Source organism: Rosa rugosa, chromosome 5, assembly GCF_958449725.1.
Source record: "Rosa rugosa chromosome 5, drRosRugo1.1, whole genome shotgun sequence".
NCBI classification, from domain to species: Eukaryota; Viridiplantae; Streptophyta; class Magnoliopsida; order Rosales; family Rosaceae; genus Rosa; species Rosa rugosa.
In genome coordinates, this window is record NC_084824.1 from 16268397 (window position 1) to 16288832 (window position 20436).

The window sequence follows — 20436 nt, forward strand, 5'->3', positions numbered from 1 at the left end:
GGCTGAAATTTTGCAGAGATGATCTATACATTAGTACCTAAAAACTGAACGGTCGAGATGTGGATATGCGACCGAAAAGTGACCCTAAACTCCAACCTCGCACTTTAATTTCAGAGCGAGGCCTCGCTCTGGATAGGATCTGTATATATATATATATACAGTCCGGCTACACTAAGGATGTCCTTAGTTTTTCTTAGGTACGAATTTCCGGTTTTCACCCACTTTCCGATCCAATTTTCACATCTTAACCGTTCAGTTTTTAGGTCCTAATGTATAGATCACCTCTGCAAAATTTCAGCCAATTTGGTGATCATTAAGGCATCCAAAACTGCAAATTACAACAATGTAAACGAACGGTTCCGGTTCGACAGATTCGGTTCGTTCGTGTAAATTGTAGTTTTGGACACCTTAACGATCACCAAATTGGCTGAAATTTTGCAGAGGTGATCCATACATTAGGACCTAAAAACTGAACGGTTAAGATGTGAAAATGTGATCGGAAAGTGGGTGAAAACAGTAAATCCGTTCCATAAGAAAATCTGTTCCATAAGAAAAACTAAGGACATCCATATGAAAAAAAAATTACTCTTCTTACCTCCCCCAAATATAACATTCAATTAAATTATTTTTTTTTTCTAGAATTTCCTTATATTGCCTATATATTTTTATAATTTACCTAAAACAATTGACTAAAAATAATAATTTATATAGATGACCCATCATTTAATACAAAAGTAAATTCAAAACAATTTGATTTGGAATTTCCTTAAACTAAATTCATTGAATATTATAATATAGTTATTACTCGATCTTCCAACCAAAACCCTCTTCTTTTAGCATATCCAAAGGGATTCTAGCAACATATTAAGATCGAGAACCAACCCTCTGATTAATTTTGGTGGATGAGAGACCTACACATAAGAGAGCAGTATCATGTGATTTTGATTCATTCTTATTCTCGTGGTTGAAGATACAGATAAAAAGTAGAGTAACAGATTGTTGTATTCATGTTCAAGGGTGTTTTGGTAAAAATAAGAAGGTCTACTTAGTTTTTCAAGTATTCTAAAAAGTAAAGGGTGGTGCTATTCACACACCATTTTTATCTATTCACACACCCCTTCTAATTTTCTATTAAATCTTTTTATAAATTACCCTAACTACCCTCCCTTGTAAATCTGTTTCTTTTTCAATTTTCTTTTTTCTATTTGGCAATTCAATCATGAATCAAACATAATTATACAATAAATCAATTTTTTTTACCTATAAATGAAGGAAAAATAATACGTTTATTAAGTGGAATGACATGTATTATTAGAGAAAGAATATGCTTCTCAGGGTACCAACTGAATCTAAATTGCAAAGTTTGTCCTTATACTTTGCAAAGTACCAAACTCAATGCTTGTTGGTTTATGATTCTTAATCCAGGTGCATCATCCTGAAAAGAAAAAAGAAAATAGAATCAGCGTTCTATCCACTTCAGCCACATGCTTCCACACTGCAGCTGATGATGTGCACAAAATTTGGAGATGCTCTACATAATATTGAATGCAATGAGTTGCAATCTTCGTGTAGGGACAAAACTATGTTCTACTAGCATAATATAGTAGAACAAATCATGTTTATAATCATAAGGCCATCATTATTAGGTTGTTGTAAAGATCTATAATTGCTCAATGGATTCAAATACACCAAATAATTTCAGTTAGAATCTTACCAGGAATAATGGATTTAAAGGGGCTTGAATGATCACTGAACTCTTTTTTTTTTTTTTTCATGTAAAATTTTCTCAAAAGATGGGTCTAAAGTTTCCTATTCTACCATGATTAAACTTCAAAGCATCATATTAGATAGATAGAAAGACTATGCTAGAGAAGTTTTTGATGAAAAAGAAAAAAGGGAATGGAAAAGAGTTGCGGGAAATATGGATTTGAAGATGATTGACTTACCAAATAAGAAATAAAAAAAGAAACATAATTATAAAGAAGGGTAATTAGGGTAATTTTTAAAAGAAAATTGAATTAAAGTAATAGAAAAATAGAGGGGGTGTGTGAATAGAGAAAAATGGTGTGTGAATAGCACCACCCAAAATAAATTAGAGGTATACTAAGTATGTGAGGTCCAAATAGCAAATTTAGAGGTCGAACTAGAACCTCCCTTAGTCAAATTTTAGCCAAAGTAGCTAAAAAGTCATTATGGCTAGCCACTTATAAAATATGTCTGCATCAATTCTCTCTATTTTAACTAGTTTCGTATTTATATTAGGGGAGTGAAATTTGCACACCCCAATTTACATTCTGCACTCCCTTCTTAATTTTTTAATATTTTCTGATGTCCTCTTATATTTGTTTCCCATATTACCCTTCTTCTCCAACTAACTACAAAAAGCTGCATCTCATCCTCTCAAAACCCCTCTCTCTCTCTCTCTCTCTCTCTCTCTCTCTCTCAGTTTTCTCTCCTCTCCCCCCTAACTAAGAGTTTTCTTTCTAAGTAGCTGAACTTCAGAATTTCTCAAGGAAAGTTATGGCAAAACATATAAGAAAATTTCATAGAAGATTTTGATTGTTGAACTGAGGCACTGAGCTATGAATACCAATCATCATCAACCTATTCTCCAAAATCATATCAATCAATCAAAAGAATACCCAGATTCATTGCCCATAGATACAATGAAGAACGATTTGAGATACCCAAAATCATGCTCAGATTGTATGTGTGTTGGAGACATGAAGCTTCAAAAAATTTATTTGTTTTCTGCATTGGGTTTTGTTCATTATCTGAAAGTTTCAATCAGTCAAACCAAAGAACAAGAAAATCCAATTTGTTGAGAGGCAAATCGAAAATTTGAGACTAAGGGAGTCAGGGATAGAGGGATTGCCAAATCAAGAGACATAGCGAGATTTAGAGGAAGCCTCAGAGAAGTTGATGATGAGAGAAAACTTTCCTTGATTATAATTCTCAAATCGGGAAAAACAAATCTTTCGGTCTTTTTCATACAACAAATTAAAGAACTTTCATATCTTGGTATTCTGAAATTTGAGAAGTTAATGAGCCCTCTTTCGGGCTTTGGTTCAAGACTCTTTCAGTAACTTAATTGATGGAGTGGCTTCGAATGCTTTGGCCCCCTCTCCGATTGCTGCAGAAACTTTGGCTCTGCAACTGGTCTGTTCTCTCTCTGCAAAGCTTCCCACAGCTTCATCTATCATAGTTCAATCAGATTATCTCCGTTTAATCCAAGCAGTTACGAATCACCGTCGTCTAGTGGATTGGGATGCCAACAAAGCTGCAGACCTTGTCACTAATTTGGCTCGACGGAAGATGCACCAGGCTAGTTGGCTTCAGTTGCCTCCTTCTTCCATTCTCCATATTCTTCTGTATGATAGAGCTCCTCCTCCGCCGTGAAATAACGTCAGTTCTGGTTTTGTTTTGTTTTGTTTTCTTGTTCTTGTTTTCTTGTTACTATTGGCCTATATATATGTATATGAGCCAATGAGGAGAAACGAGTTTGAGAGGATGGCGGTGATGCAGCTTTTTGAAGTTGGTTGGAGAAGAAGGGTAATATGGGAAACAAATATAAGAGGACATCAGAAAATATTTAAAAATTAGGAAGGGAGTGCATAATGTAAATTGGGGTGTGCAAATTTCACTCCCCTTATATTATTTATAGAATGAAATAAAAAAATAATAATAGAGAGCCACATCTCCTCTCTATATTTATGAGTGAGATAGCTAAAATTTAAAATAGATAACAAACTTAGGAGTCTGGTGCAGCTGTTAAAATTGATAAAAAAAAACTAAACATACTTTCCAAAATAGTTATGGAGTCAATAAGATAGAGAGACTGCTAAATATGCTCTTACAAATTATAAATAAAGATAAACTAAGACTAAGCTAGCCTAAATTTGTTTTCTATTTATGAGAAGTTGTCCAAATTTGCCTAATATATGAAAATATCAAGATCAAGCAACATAGACATTCTTACAAATCTTATCTTATATAATTAAGCCAATTCTTCAAGGAATGGTTAAATTTTTGAACTACCATATATGCCCTATATTAATAAATAAATTATTTCTATATGAGGATAAGATAGTCAATACACTAAATTATATTTGAAAATTTTGCAATACCTCCTATGAAAAAAGAAGAAGCTTCCCTAAAATTAGGAGAGAAATTGCTGTAACTTTTTTAATTTAAAAAAATAAAAGCTAATTGACATGTGCGGAGCACATGTTAAGGGGCTAGTTATAAATAAAGAAAAACTGTACAGAACTAGAGAGAAGAACGTTTCTCTCCAAAACCCTAGGTGGCGTCTGGTCTTCCTATAAGGTGTATGCCCGGTCCGACGACACGCCCTCGCGGCGGCGGCGTCGGACGGGTTAGAAGGGACCTTGTGTCCGGGATTGCTCGGTCCAGTCGAGGAGAAGTCAGCAGGGCAGCGACGTTATTGCCTAGGGCGTTTGGGGGATTTATCGGCGAAGGGCAACGGTGGGCTGATGGATTGGAGTCGGGGCCGATGTCGCCTGACCAGAGGAAGGAGCGCAGATGAGCTGGGGGGTGTTTCACGGTGGTGTGGCGGGACCAGAGATCGCCTGAGGGGGATAACCGGACGGTGGCGTCGCTGCGATTCACCGGTGTTAGATCAAATAGATTGGACCCAATCTTATCAGATCAGATCGATCACTGGGTTGGGTTTTCTGGTTCCGATCTCAGGAAGGGCGTTGTGGCTAGCCAGAAGGTGGTAGGTGATGGTGGTGCTGCTACCAGAGGATGGACGACAGGGGAGGCGATGGCGCGTCATGTTTTCTGCACCCGATCTCGGCTTGGGCCGCTTAAGAGTTGGGTCTGGGCTTTGACCCTTGACTCTGTGTTGGTCTGGGCTTTGACCCTTGACCTAACTTTCTTTTCTATTTTGCTTTATTATTATTTACTTTTACTTTTAGTAAGCTACGACTCTATGCCGATAATAATTCCCTACCACTTTTGGATAGGGCGAAGTGGGCTTTGGCCTGGTATGCACACTCTGTGTGCCTTGACTGGCCTAGCGAGGCAGCGAGCTATTTGCTTGATTAAATGGACGCAACCTCCTAGTGGCAGGATGAAATTGAGTGTCGCCGGATTTATTTCCGTGCGGCAACATAGTGGGAAAGCTACGCTACTTGTAATGATGCTTCTTCATGATAGAGTTATCTTTCTGGTATGTCACCGCTATGTCAAAGCAAATGGAGTAGTCATTCGTGCACTATTTGCTAATTGGTGCTTGTTAGAAGACGTAGGTTTTGTGAAGAATCCTGGTATTATTTCAGGATGTTCTTTTTATGTTTATTGTAATCTGGGGTTCAGGCTTTATGTCCCCTCCCTTGTATTATGTAATTTTATTAATCAAGGCTTGAGAGCAGCCGCACCAGCCCCCTTTCAAAAATAAATAAATAAATAAATAAATAAATAAAAACTAAAACAGTTTAAATTTATTTTTTTATTTGTAAGAAGTCGTCCAAATTTGTCTAATTATATGAAATTATGAGGATCAAGATTGTTGAGACAAATATAATAGACATAATACACGTGATAACAGTAGACAAAGTTTTTTTTTTTTTTTTTTGATCAGATCAACAACTAGTCTTTTGTGAGTGGAACTCACAACCTCCCACTTACAAATGGGAGACTTATGCCACTAGACCAAATGGTAATGGGCAACAGTAGACAAGGTTGGCGCACATCTTTAAAATTTATTAGACCATCAATTTCGGTTTTTTTTTTTTTTTTTGATGACAGACCATCAATTTCGTTACAATTTGTAGAAATCAATATTCAGTTTTCTATATCGCCCGCCGCTCACTGAAGTGAAACCCAAACAACTTCACGTTGAAAGAGAAAATAGAATAGAAGCAAAGCTTCCAGGAATCAAGTAGACTTTTGTATTCTTCCATTCCATTTGTTTATTAGCATGTCCACATTGTGGAGCCATCAAGACGAGTCATGAGGTCGTCTTTGGTGATCGATCATTACTATTTGTATTTCGAGGTTTTTGGATCGATGATTATAAACACGTTGTCGTTGTCGTTGTCTCTAGCTAGCTTGAAAAATATCTTTATATAGAAAACGGGATAATACTATGCCTCTAGTTGTGATCCATTTCTGGTGAGTGGCTCAATTAAGACAAGGCACGATAGCATATATGGATATAAAGATCGATCTGCATGTGCCTGGTGTCCCACGAGTCATATAGTCTGTGCTGGTGGGCTTAATGTAGGCAAAAAAATCATGTAATTAAGATTAGACCTGCCCGCACATTAATATACGAGGGCCCATCGGCATGTACTATCATCATCATTCAAAACCGAACAAGAGTTTCAGTCACCGGCGGACCTAACTGGCCGGTGGCAAATGAGGGCTCATGCACTCAAGAGAATTTTTTTTTTTTTTTTCTTCCTTCTGTGGTGAAGTTAATTGATGATTTATTAACTAGCAGATAACCACTGCAAGTGGTCTAGTGGTTCTTGCCTAGTTGGGTGTGCTCCCCAATCTAGGTTCGAACCCCGAAGCTGTCAAAGTGGTTAGGCACTGTGCTGCAATGCACAGTTGGAGCATTTCACATGTGCCGAAGGGGTTTATCTTGGGCCTAGGAAGCCTTTGAGTTCCCCTTGACAAAGTCAAAAAAACAAAAAAAAACTAGCAGATAAAATTTTAGCCTAAATGTTAATATATATACCCCCACAACAGCTTAAATAAAAAGAATATGACAATATGTTTCTACTTTCTAGATAAATAAAATTATGCGTTTCAAACGGTTTCTCCAAAGCTCCACCAAAAGAACACATTTCTCTGACAAAAAAATACACAAGACTCTTTGGGGGATTTTGGAAATAAAGTTGATGGGTGAATAGTTGAGTAAAAGTTTGATATATTTTAGCATGCAACAAATGGTGCTATTTATAGGCTCTTAGGACACTCCCTACAATTAATAGGGTAGTAACCAAATGTCATAGGTTACAAAAATTAAAACCCAAAATAAATCAAAATAAAACACCATGAGTTACAAAATAAAATTCAAAATAAATTCTGAATTTAAACACACAAATAAATTCAGAAATTAAACACAAATTAAATTCACCCAAATTTAATTTTAATAATAAATAAAATATTAAAATGTTACAACAGATTCCAATAGGAATATAATATCAAGCAACTTGATCATGTTTAACATTTTCTCTATTAGTTTTATGTTTCTGTTGATTATAGAGACAGGGGAAAAGAAGAAAGGATCCGGTAATGTGAGACAAAGGATCAAGAAAGGAGATATGTATGAATGGGGAGAATGTCTAATCAAATACTCTACCAATTGAAGGTTAAATTATTTGTGATAATTTTCGGTTTTTTATTTTGTATTTAAATTGAATGTCACTGGTTCGATTGCAATATAGTTTTGTTTAGTAATATTTTTGGTTATACACTTATACTCGAAGATACATCCAAACGTGATTTGACTCATGTAACTCCATAGTACGCTGTACATAATCAAAAAGCCACAACACGTGCAGCTCACCGGCAACAACAACAACAAATATGCATGATAGTGTAATCTAAAATCCCAAGCCCGTATTCGATTAAAAGATCATAGACGATTAGACGATCAAGAGTTTGATTAATGTGTCCGGTGTCCAATTTCTTTCTTTTAATCACCCCAGATTGTTTTTAGGGGAAATGATCATTTACCCAATTTCAACAACAAAATTGCCCACTTGCTCCACCATGAGTTGTTAAACCTCATTTACTCAAAACACTCTAAGGGATTATTTCCCCTTTACCCAATTAATTCTTTTTTTATTATTTTTATTTATTTTTGGGACTTTTTTGCCCTCTCCTTCTTTCTCACTTAGAGGGAGAAATCATCCTCCACCTTGCCGGACTCCGGTGACTAGTGGCCGGCCTCGGACTCCGGTGACCGGTGACCGGAATCCGGCGACCAGGTACAGGAATCCGGCGACCGGTCACTAATAATACCCAGTAACCATATTATTGCCCCCCAGTAATCATATTATTGCCCCCCAAAAATAACATTATTGCCTCCAATAATCATATTATTGCCGTCCAGTGAATTGTATGAACTCCTAAAATCAAAATGAATACACTACAGGCACAGTTGATCAATTTATAATCATATTATTGCCCCCCAATAATCATATTATTGCCTCCCAATAATCATAGCTTCGACCAATCACAGAGTGTCATGTCACCTTTGTTGTGTCATCCAACCAATCATAAAGCTCCAAAATAAGTCCATAATTTTCTGAATATATTTTTGCCGAAATATCCATTAATTAATTCTGATTTTCTTCTTTATTTTCGGCCAAAATTCCTTTAGGAATTGTAGGATGAACCTAGACTTGTTTTGGAATTCTTCTTTCCTTAAAATTCTCCCTTGAAAATCTCCATGCATATCATTCCTTGTGTGGCGTCAATCACCTTGATTTTCCACGTTATTTCCTTGTTTCTCTCTTGGCTTTTTACGGCAACACATAATTAACTCCTCCAAGAATATCTTTTTGCCCTTAAAAATCTCCCTTGATTTCCTCCAATCGAAATCTCCAATCACTCTCCTTGATTTTCACGTTGGCTCCTTTTTTTCCTCTCCCCCAATAATCATATTATTACCCTCCAATAATCATATTATTGCCCCTCAATAATCTATTGACACTATGTTATTATTTGTGGGAATTATGTTTTTGATAGCTGATACGTTTATTTGTGTTTATAGTGTGGAAATGTAGTGTACTATGTTGGTCTATTGGGGGGCAATAGAAATATTATTGCCCCCCAGTAATGTGATTTTTAGACGTCTATTGCCCCCAATAGACATTTAACTTCTCTCTATTGGCCTCCAATTGACATTCAAATCTTTTTTTTTTTCTTTTTTCTTTCCTTCTGCCCCTTATTTTACTTAAAAAAAAAAAATTTGGGCACCCAGAAAAATGATCTGGGCACCCACATCAAGACCGGACGCTTTTCTCGACTACTAGGTGTTGGACTCCGGCGAGGTAGGCCGACCAAAGCTGCTTGGTCGTCTTCAGGAGTGGATGCTGCTTCTCCAATCGGTGCCGCAGACCGGAAAGCCCAGATCGCCGAAATCGACCAGAAGCCCGGTCGCCGAAATCGACCTTGCTCGTCGCCGTCAGATCTCAACAGAGTCCTCGATCTGCGGCCTCTGAGGCGTCGTCTTCGGCCTATGCGGCGTCGTCCGGCCTCTGTGGCGTCGTCTCCGGCCTATGCGGCGTCGTCCGGCCTCTGTGGAGCGCGGCAACGGGCACGGTGCGGGGGGAGAGAGAGAGAGAGAGAGAGAGAGAGAGAGAGAGAGAGAGAGAGAGAGAGAGAGAGAGAGAGAGAGAGAGAGAGAGAGAGAGAGAGAGAGAGAGAGAGAGAGAGAGAAACTGGAGGTGGAGATCGGGGGGAGAGAGACAGAGAGTCTGAGGGGAGAGGGATGAGTTTCTTTTTAATTAAAAGGGGTTAAAATGTCAATAGATATTAGATTGGGTAAATTGGGTTAAAAAAACTGTTGGTGGAGCAAGTGGGCAATGTTGATGCTAAAATTGGGTAAGTGGTCACGGCCCCTTGTTTTTATTAATTGAGTCGCATAGTAGCCCATTAGGCCGGAAAGGAAAATAAAATATAAATGAGGCCGGAAACATTACTGAGCATAGGCCTGAGGGTTAGAAAAGAGATGGGCTTCCATGCACAGCCTTAAAAACAACCCTCACCTTCTGCTTGCTTGCCTCAATTTCCTCTTCTTTGATTTAAACGCCTGGTTTCGGATGCACCTTGCTTACAATGCTGCATTTGCATCCCTCATCATCATCATCAGCAGCAGGAGACGACTCGAATATGATATCATAACTCAATTTTTTCTAACAGTTTATCACCCTCCATCAGTGTGTAACCATTTGTCAAGCTCTCTTCGTTGGCCATCCCGTCGAATCTGTTCTTCAAGTACTTGCTTTGGGCACCTGCACAACTGATCTGTTAACATCATAATGTAATGTTCCTAGCTGTAAATCATTTCCGATGAAACTAGCCTTTTCCTTGCTGCTTCCTTGGGGTCCATTGTCCTTAACAATTTCGAAGCTCTTGATGGGTTGAGCCATTGAGGCATGAGCTTTGGAATGAGATTGTCACAGTCAAGGACTAAGGCCCTGAACATCTTTACTGGATCAACAGGACTTGTGCTAACTCCTCTGTGGAAATTATATATAATTGTACCAATGATCCTAATAGTATTATCATTAATCTCATTATTATCATTTGATCATGAAATTGTGGTATGTTTTTTCAGTTTTTCCTATATAAATATAAGCTAGTAAATTCATTCGTCATTGTTTCTTTGCAATTGTTTGTAATGAAGGAACCACAACGGAGCACTAGTAGTGGGGAGATTTTTGAAGACTACATAGCAAAGTGCTGAGTGCAAGTCGAGATGACGAATGAAGTGTTATCATGTTCTTTATTTTAGGCCTGAAAATGTAAATTTTATGTTTCTATTGTTAAAACAAATTTGAAATTGTATATTTAAGTTACCTTTATGTCAGAAAGAAACTTCTCGGCATTGTAAAGTTCATTTTCAATTGTAAAAAAATCAATGTTAATAATGAGTTTGCTAAATTATAATGCAAAAACTCCTCTCGACATTCAAAATTATTCCACGTCGCCAAAATTAAGGAATACTTATTTATTGAACAAACACTACAATTACGTATAATTATTATGTGGTCCCGGACCACCACATAGAATACCAACATATATGCGGAGGAAATGTAGGGGCCGGAAAAAAAAAACAATTACTCAGCATCAAGTAGATTTTATAAGAGCTTTAGCCATTTTTTAGTTAGATTTTAGCCAAAATAGCTAAAAAGTCATTTTAGAAAAATGTCTGCATCAATGCTCTCTATTTTAGCTAGTTGTAAATTTATTTTGTTTTCTAAATAAAGATTAAATAGTTTAAATGCATTTATAAACTACATAAAATAACTTAAAATGAATGTTTTAAATTATAAAGAGCCTCATTTCGCTCTCTATATTTAGAAGCGAGATAGCTCAAAGTTATAATAGAGAACCACTTAGGAGTATGGTGCAGCTGCTAAAATAGATAAAAAGCTAAACATGCTCTCCAAAATAGCTAAAGAGCCATAATAGAGAGTCTGCTAAATATGCTCTAAGTCATTAGCGCAGACCACCACTTGTACAGCGGTTTGGGACCATATTATATTTTTTCCTATAGTTATCATCTATAAAATGATGTAATGCATTTTATTTTTAACAATTTGATGTCAGTCATAAAATTTGTAGTTGTTTGTCAATGGAGTACTTCAAGGTTGTACCTAAATGTCAGGTTCTGATCCTTAAATTTAACTTAGTATTCAATGAGTTTGTGTTGTTTGTAAGGATACAACTTTGTTTCTATCTTTTTCTTGTGGTTCTACAAGTTATCAATTTGGTTAATCATAACTTGGTATAATTTGAAGTTTATACCAAAGGTGCTAATTTGATCATATTCAACGTGTATTTAAATTGAAAACGGGAACAATAAATCATAACCATAAACTCAAAATTTAAAAAAAAAGCTATAATTAAGGAATGGGTGGGGGGAAATCATAAAAATTTAATCGCTAGGATGTGTTAAGAAAAAAAAAACCTGAAATTTGATAATGATAAAAGAGCTTAAGGGTAAATTAGGTATACAGTATTTGAACATATAATATTAATTACACTTGTTAGCTCAATAAGGTTCGAGCATCTCCAACAATGGAGTCAAAAGCTAAAGTCATTTGCAAAATTTGACTCCCCTTATGTCATCACTATTCATTCATATTTTGCATCTCCAACCCTCCTTTAGTCAAAAGCCAAAGTTATTTCATAAATTAATCATTTTAAACAATTATTTAACTACAATATGGATTTATATATCATACGTAATTATTTTATATAATATATCGTCATTAATTTATTATTAGAAATTTTTTTCTGATTTTTTAGAAAATTTTCTTTTATTTTTTGAAGGTTTTTTTAGTTTAAAACACAATTACTTTATATTAACCGTTGATTTTAATCCAGGACATTTTTTCCACCGTCAGATTAGAAATTAGTAAATATATATTTACTTTTTTATTTTTAGAACAAATTAATTTGAGTCTTTCATTTTAAATAGAATAATTGAAGACTGAATCTGGGCCGTTGATTTTATGACAAGTTGGTTTTAATGTCATGTGCAGCTGGGGCCCACGTCTCCTCCATCTGAAGCCAAAATGGCTTTCGCTCTTCATTCTTTAGTCATTTTGGCTAAAGTTTTGACTCATAAGTCAAAATGACTAAACATGGGGATTGGTTGGAGATGCTCACCACAAAAGCCAAAGCCAAAATGGCTTATGACTCCACCCGTTGGAGATGCCCGAAGTTAGCTCAATGAGGAAGGTTTACTGATGTGAATTGGGTGTAGATTGAAAAGAAAATATATGTGAGTTTTTCTTAATACATATATATATGCCATAATGTCAAGATGGTGGATCAAAAACAACTGTTTTTTTTTTTTTTGAATAAGGAAATTATCTTCATATAATAGAAAGACTCAACGAGTCGATTACAATCGTATTGTAATACATCCAGAAAAGTTCTAGGAGTAGTAACAAATGATTTGAAATTTGTGCTAGCCTCAAGCCAGAGTGGCCATTACATACCCTTCCGCTATCATCTAAGGATAAGACAAGAAGTTGTGGTAGTACCCACGGTGGTACATAGAGATAGGTCAACTCATTGAACAACCAGTGCTCCGCTAATAAAAAAGAGCTTGAATCCTCTTTTAGTACTATTCCAGAAGATTCGCTAATACCACAAAAGTCGAAAGTAGCAATAGTTTGTTAGATCAAGCCGCCGGGATCCCAAATACGAAACCCTAGAGAACTAGAACCTATCATTTTGGTCCACGAATGGGCCCAAATCCAAGCAATATTCATGAAAACTTTGAACACCCCATTGGGCCTGAGAATTGGTTTGGGCCTCAGAATTGTTCTGGACGCCCAATTGTGCCTCAGATTTGGTTGGGGCCCCCGATTAGAGTTAGGCCTCCCCACTGCTCTGGTCACCATGGAGACTGCCACCGTCGACTGCTTTCCGGCAGCTTCCACGCCGACTTCCGCCTGCTTTCCTGCCACCATCGGCTCCACATCAATTCTAATCAGACTCACATCCTCTAGAGCCATCGCCGTCGCCGCTGAGACCTCAGGCCTGAGCCCCTGTCCCACCTCCATGTCGCCCGTACCTGGCTTAGTATCACCCGCTGCTACACGATCTAGCCAGCCCGCCCTCGCCGCCGCAGCCCTTGAACGGATCATGAAACAATTGGCCTTCGCCTCTGCACATCGAAGCACCACCGCCTGGCCGACTGACACATAGACAAACGCCGTCATAGCCACTGCTTTGAGCCGCCCTCTGCGAGGTCGGGCACAACCCGGTTCAAAGGTGACTTCCTCCCCTGTCACCCTGCTTCGAAAGTGGACGCCACCACCCAACAGCCACTGTTGGAGTCCGGTAAGCACTCGGGATTCCAGGGGCTGTGGTCGATCGATCTCCCTCGACAGAGAGATTGGCTTCGATTTACTGAAAGGCCTCGGAGGGATGAGGGCAGATCGGAACTCGTGGATATAAGGATTCCACTTAGAGAGGAGGCCGGCACCGGCCACCATTGGAGAAAAACCGGAACCAGTGCGGCTAGGGTTTTTTTGATACTTCTTCCAAGATTCCTTGAATATGTATACAGATATAGATCAAAAACAACTGTTGTACGCATATATACATGAGAAACAAACTTTTTTTTTTTTTTTTAATCGAGTACTCCAAATATTCATATTCTTTCTATTTGTCTTCAGGTGATCATGAATATCCGGATTATTCGATCATATAAGATATCCGAGGCCATTAAGATTAGATTTGTTGTTAATTTGCAAACTGCGCAGCTAGCCGTACACAGGAAAGGGTAAACAATTTTGCAACAAATTCAATTTTTTATGTATCAATGTCTCTTTCCTTTTGCTGATAATTAAGCAGATGATGAACCTCGAAAGTAGCTCCCTTTCTACTCACATCAAGACAGATTGTACATAAGTCACAACAACGCCTTAGAACTAACCGAAACGATTTCTGGAACAAGAGTTTTTTATTGTCACTCCAACCCATATATATACTACCCCCTGATCACCATCTTCACTGACCAAAGCTGTTCTAATTTTCTATATACGCGGTTTCTTCACTATGGGGGTGACCACCTATACAGATGAGTACACTTCCCCAATCCCTCCATGCAGGTTGTTCAAGGCATTGGTCCTTGAGGCTGACATCCTCGTTCCAAAGCTCATGCCGGAGGCTCTTAAGAGCATCGACACTATCCAAGGTGACGGAAGAGCAGGAAGCATCAAGCAGATCAACTTCGCCGAAGGCATGCATATAAAGTTATAAACAGCTTAATTACTTGCTAATTTAAAGTTATACTACAAGCGAAATGTTCTCTGGTCAGGGAATCTAGCATGACACTTTGTGTAGGGTGGACTTTTGTTGAAGGTGTCTTGGTAGATTGACAGCCTCACAACATTTACCTGTTATCTGTCTGACTAATGAACATTACCCCCACTTTGATTTTACACATAATTTGTGGAGTTTCTTATATAGCATGAACATATTATCTTTTATGCAGGCAGCCAGATCATTTCTGTGCGAAATCGGGTTGATGAGGTGGATGACGAGAACTATGTGTATAATTACACTTTGATTGATGGAGATATTTCAGTAATGGAGAAACTTGAGTTTATTTCTTATGAAGTTAAGTTTGAGGCTACACCAGAAGGTGGCAGTAAGAACAAGATGGTGAGCAAGTACCACACCAAAGGTGACATTGTGCTCAATGAGGAAGACATAAAGGCTGGCAGAGAAAAGGCCTTGGGGATGTACAAAGTTGTGGAAGCCTACCTCCTCCAAAACCCAGATATCTATACTTGATATCAACCACTTCATTTATATATTGTTAAAAAAAAAAAAAAAAAAAAAATACACTTCATTTCTATAAAGAGGGCTCAAAAGAAAATTTCTTCAACCCTGTCATGTTTATAGGTGCGGCCTTTGGTTTCACCGGCCTATTGGACTTTGACAACAGGACTTTCAATTTTCTTGATAATGCTTGCGACTTATGCAGTCATGCATGATTGAAACACTTTTGCTATAATAAATCTGAATTTTGATCTTTCGGACCTATATCTTTTCTTCGTTAAATTTTGAGGAGCAGGTGATATTAGCGTCTCCATAAAAATCTAAAGAAATATAAAACGTACTGCAAAAAAAACGATGACACCCTATAAAGTCACCGCACTTTGACACTTTCCGCTTTATTAATTAGAATTTAGAAGAATACAATTCAAGTGAGAGGGACTTGAACCTTGCAATCAAAGAGCTCAAGGAAAAGGAGAACAAAGAACAACCAAACAAATGCTCTGGACACCCAAGAAAAATTCCAGTGCTTTTTTGGGCCTTTACGTCATCTCAAATATCTTTTGGATGTTTCCAAAGTTGAATACCCTCCTCGGATACACCCAACAAAGCCTAAACCACCAAAAACCAATTTTTATACTTCTGGCTATGTGGATAATACCACCGACTCTGGTTTTTCTTTCCCTGCGCTGAAAATAAAAGAAAATAAAATCTCAAGTAGAAGTCCTTAGGAAGCAAAAGGACAACGAATTTCCACCCAACTGATCTAGATTCTAGAAACCTAAACAATTCAAGGTTCCACTAATGTGACTGATAGATTCATGGTTTTCTCTGGCAAAACGAAACGAACGATATCCAGCTGATCCAGTTGTTTTTAGGTACTAACGGGAATAAGAAGCAACTTGATCATCACGTTTGATTTCTCATTTTAAACCCATAAACCATGTCAACTAGTCTTCCTGGTTAATATAAAAAAAGAAAAATGTACCTTCAGGGCATGGAAATTCCATGCCTCCCATCTAGTTTGTAAAGAAGAAAGACCCATCCACAGCCGTGTTGAAAAGTCCACTTAAGAACACATTCTGGTCCATGTTTTACATCTCGTATAAAGCATACGCCCTCCTAAATATCAAGACCTCAGAAACATCATCATCATCATCATCATCATCCAGTCTTTCAGACTTCAAATCCATAGTTCGCTTTGATAGAAATCATAGTCTTGAATCTTGATCAGAAGCTAGCCGAGCCAAGATGGGGATCACCAAAATCAGTCAGAAGTTTATTACTCAGGTAACTCCAGAAAGGATGTTCAAGGCCTTGATCCTTGATGCTCACAACCTCTGTCCCAAGCTCATGTTCTCATCGATTAAAAGTATTGAATTCCTTGAAGGTGAAGGAGAAGTTGGAACCATCAAACAGATCAACTTCACTGAAGGTATTATTGATCAGCAAGTCAACTCTTTCACTTTTTTCCATCTATGTTTTATATATACTCAAAAGGCTAGCTTCAGATCCGACTCATATAATCATTTAAACCCTTTAAAGATCCGACTGACCGAGTTTTAGATACCAATTTATGAGTTTCACGCTAAAATCAACTAAAATGGAAATCTTTTATCCTTTGGTGAGTTTGGCCATAGAACTAGTTTACTGGGTAACTAAATGTTTAATTGGTTTTGTTTGTGATCTGCAGCTAGTCCTATGAGATATGCTAAACACAGGATTGATGCTCTGGACAAGGAGAATCTGATGTGCAGGTACACCTTCATTGAAAGTGATGCAGCAGAACATTTGCTGGACAAGCTTGAGTACATTACCTATGATGTGAGGTTTGAAGGGTATGGCAGGGGAGGGTGTATATGTCATTTGACAAGTGAATACAAAGCAAAAGATGGTATTCAGATCAAAGAAGAGGACATTGAACTTGGCAAAGACAGAGCCATTGGGATGTATGAAGTCTTAGAGGCCTACCTTATGGCTCATCCTCGTGCATACACTTGAAAATATAACTTCCAAGAAGTTGTAGAAATTAATTTTTGGGAATTATGATGCTGTGAACAATATATCTAACATGTACTATTGTTCATGTTTTTGTTTTCCAGACTTAATTTTGTTCTTGTACTTTATATTCTGTATTGCCCTGTTGTGATCTAAAAGATTGTGATTAATATATGATTTTGGTTCTGATCTCATTAATTTGGGGCTCTGTTATCTGTTGTTATGTAAAAGTAGTTCATCCAAGTTCATGTACAGAATATGAAGGACAAATCGGAAAACAGGAACCACAATAAACAGATTACTATATATTCAATTATTCATCAAAATGAATAACAGTATGGTTAAGATTTCACATCAAAATGAATAACAGTATGGTTAAGATTTCAAGAATAACACGTAAGCGAAACCTCTCTCCACTTAGGGTTTCGAGTCTAGCAGCGGCGCCACCATCCCGGCTGGTTTCCGTCGTGCCTAGCGACGTTCACCGTCGAGATTTTGGTTTTGAGGACTGCGTCTCCCTGGGCAAGAAGAAGTCTGCTTTGAAATCGATTTCGGGTTCCGGCAATCGATCTTTTCCTGGGTCGGGTCATCTGCAGGTTTCCAGTGCATAGGAATCGGGGCTTGGATCAGGCGTTTATCACCACCGGCGCCATTTCGTTTCAATGAGGCAGCTACTTGGTCTGTCACGAGGAGGCACCTTCGAGTCAAAAGGCAAGGCGTGCATCTCTGGTGATCAAGGAAGCATCAAGGTCGACGCGCGCCGGTCCTTTGCCGGATTGATGGGGTGGTGGAACGGCAGGCCGTCGGAGGGATGGATGGCGGTAGAGGAAGCCTGGCCAATGGAGGCTAGGGCTGCTGTTGTCTCTGCTCGGTTATGGGCTTGGGCTTTTGGGTCGGGACTTGAATTTGGGTTGATGGGCTTTTCTCCATCTGCTTGGATTTGGGTTTGGTTTTTGAAGCTTGGGCTGGTTGAGTTTGTTGCAGTTGCTTCGGATAAGAAGAGCAAGACCAACCTGTTGCCGAGGTTGTTGGCTCCCGAAGAGGCCGAGGATGGTGCTGGCTCCAACCCTAAGGGGCAGGAGCTAGCATTTTTCTAGGTCTCTACTGTTAGACATCTGGTTACAAGCCTTCTAAAGTTGGAGTAATCTCTATGAGCTTTTTCTAAGATGTTTCTAGTTGTATTTGTACCACAATCGCGTGCTGGCAGATTAGACTAGATGAATGATTTTTCCTTAGAATAGCGAGGTTGTCTTGCTTGCTTAGGCTTGCTATCCAGCGAGCGTCCCTTAGACTTTAATGAGTTTAGTTCGGCTTAGATAGGATATCTGGAATTCTGGATTTTCTTATGTAAGTTCTGTTAGACTCTGGCCTGTTTTCATGGCTTGATTACTAATGAAATCAATTCCTATTCAAAAAAAAAAATAGACCATAATAAACATATTGAAAGCAAATAATTTTTATCAAATAAGTAGAAACTAGATACAGCTTTTATATATGAGAAATTTTATATACACATCCCTTTATACTAAATACACACCCCACTTTTTTATAAATTTTTATATTCCTATTTCACACTTCTTCCCTTTTCTAATCGAGAAAAAAAAAAAAAACCTCACTATCTAATTGACGGCCCTGCTCCTTATTCAAGTTTGATCGGCTTGGGTTTCGCGTGCCAACGAATCGACAATTATGGCCTCTCCATAGATCAAGAAAGGGACCGTAATAAGAGGTCCACTAGGACCTACTCCAAATTCTGAGTTTGAGCATTCTTCAATCCTTGCCACAATAAAGAAGATGTTCAATCTCTCCTCGAAGTGTGAGTGTGAAGGAAGCTCATGAGTATGTAAAGGATGTTGTTTCAAGGCTCATTAGAGCAAACAAAAGAGGCCATCAAGTTGGGAGCAGACAAATCAGCAATAGTATATATAAGATCTTCTCTCACAATAAGGTCCAAAACTAAAAATTAAAGAAAGTGATGGCGAGGGAAGGGATTGATTAGAAATCCAAATAAAAAAAAGTGAAAATCCATTACAAATACAACAACAAGAGTTTGAAATGAAAATTGAAGATTGAATAGGAGATTGGAAATAATTGATTAGAGGAATGACTATGAACTTGAAAATTATAGGGTAGCCCTCAAGTATTTGCAGAACATAGGCACATAGCAGTGATGATGAACAATGTAAATTGAAAAGAAAGGGACAATGAAATGGTATAAAAGGAAAAATGGGGGAAAAAGATATAAAAAAAATTAGGGGATGTGTATTAATAAAATTATAAAGTAGAGGTGTGTATTTAAAATTATTCTTTATATATATATATATTGAATACACGCATTTTTATACATGTAATTGTATCTAAAACACTAGAAATAAGCTAATCCTCAAGTTAATTATTATGTAATTAATTCACTTTTATTTATTGTGTAAGAAATAAGTGGAGTTGCGGAAATCAAGAGAAAATTGTGGAAAATTAGAGCAAATTGGAGTTTCCGACGAATGACAAAATTGGCGGCGGTCAATCATGGTCAATGTCAACGAAAATGGAGAGACTCGACATTACATTATGATATGCAAGAGAAGAAGAGGAAAAGAAATTTAATTAATCAAATGGTTAATTGCTTATTTAATCGAATGGTTAATTAAGCAATTGCATTTTGATTAATTAAGCATGCACGTGCAGTTTTGTTTGATTGGTTGGAAACCAATTCTAATTAGACACGTGGCATGGCATGGTTTAATTAACCATGATTCTCACATCAGGTTGGCGTCCTCCCCTCATGCGCGGCACGATTTCTTCCTCTCTTCCTCCACTGTCATGCCACGTGGCCCTAAGCTTAATTATCTCTCTCTCGCAGCACACATATAATCCTCATATCTCATCTTGAAGAGAACCCGAGAGCTGCAGCGCCGCAACGCAAAAGGGAAGGGCTTTGCCCTTTCCCATCAGATCCATTCCTCCCCTTCTTCCCACAACAGACCATCACCATTCTTTTTCTTCTCCTATACCCACCAAGACCACAACCTCACACCCAATCAATTTTCATCATCTTCTCCAAGGATTTGGGTTAGGTATAGAGAAAGTATAATTCCAAGCTAGTCATGCTCACTCTCTAGTGTTGTTGTGACTAGTGTTGGTTTCTCTCTCTTTTCTCAACTCTATACTCTCTTAATTTATTATAATTTGATGAATTTTGTTGTGGGTTTGTTGATGGGTTGTGAGTAGTGTATTTGGTAACTAGGGTTTGAGCCCTAGCATGGATTTAATGTAATAAATATGTTTTGATTCAATGGTTTTCAATTTCATGTTTGGCATATGTTCTAATCTATATTATTTGGCTTAGATGCATGCTTAGGAGCTTGATTAACTCTTGAATGTGTAGATGAGCATGTCTAGAACAAATTAGGGAGCCTAATCACCTTT

At 37.8% G+C, this 20436-nt stretch overlaps 2 protein-coding genes across 2 annotated transcripts; both read left to right on the forward strand.

Moving 5' to 3' along the window:
* Positions 1-14244: 14244 nt before the first annotated feature.
* LOC133712442 (major allergen Pru ar 1-like) lies at positions 14245-15282 on the forward strand. Its single transcript, XM_062138549.1, has 2 exons — positions 14245-14473; positions 14729-15282. Exons 1-2 carry the CDS (start codon positions 14290-14292, stop codon positions 15028-15030), a joined length of 486 nt encoding a protein of 161 aa, XP_061994533.1. The 5' UTR covers positions 14245-14289; the 3' UTR covers positions 15031-15282.
* Positions 15283-15920: 638 nt separating this feature from the next.
* On the forward strand, positions 15921-17211 carry LOC133709217 (major allergen Pru ar 1-like). Its single transcript, XM_062134880.1, has 2 exons — positions 15921-16450; positions 16709-17211. Exons 1-2 carry the CDS (start codon positions 16267-16269, stop codon positions 17014-17016), a joined length of 492 nt encoding a protein of 163 aa, XP_061990864.1. The 5' UTR covers positions 15921-16266; the 3' UTR covers positions 17017-17211.
* Positions 17212-20436: the final 3225 nt, after the last annotated feature.

Coding starts and splice junctions, on each gene's coding strand:
- LOC133712442 (XM_062138549.1), top strand. CDS start 14,290: ATGGGGGTGACCACCTATACAGATGAGTACACTTCCCCAATCCCTCCA. Junction 14,474..14,728: donor GCAGATCAACTTCGCCGAAG/GCATGCATATAA, acceptor TCTTTTATGCAG/GCAGCCAGATCATTTCTGTG.
- LOC133709217 (XM_062134880.1), top strand. CDS start 16,267: ATGGGGATCACCAAAATCAGTCAGAAGTTTATTACTCAGGTAACTCCA. Junction 16,451..16,708: donor ACAGATCAACTTCACTGAAG/GTATTATTGATC, acceptor TGTGATCTGCAG/CTAGTCCTATGAGATATGCT.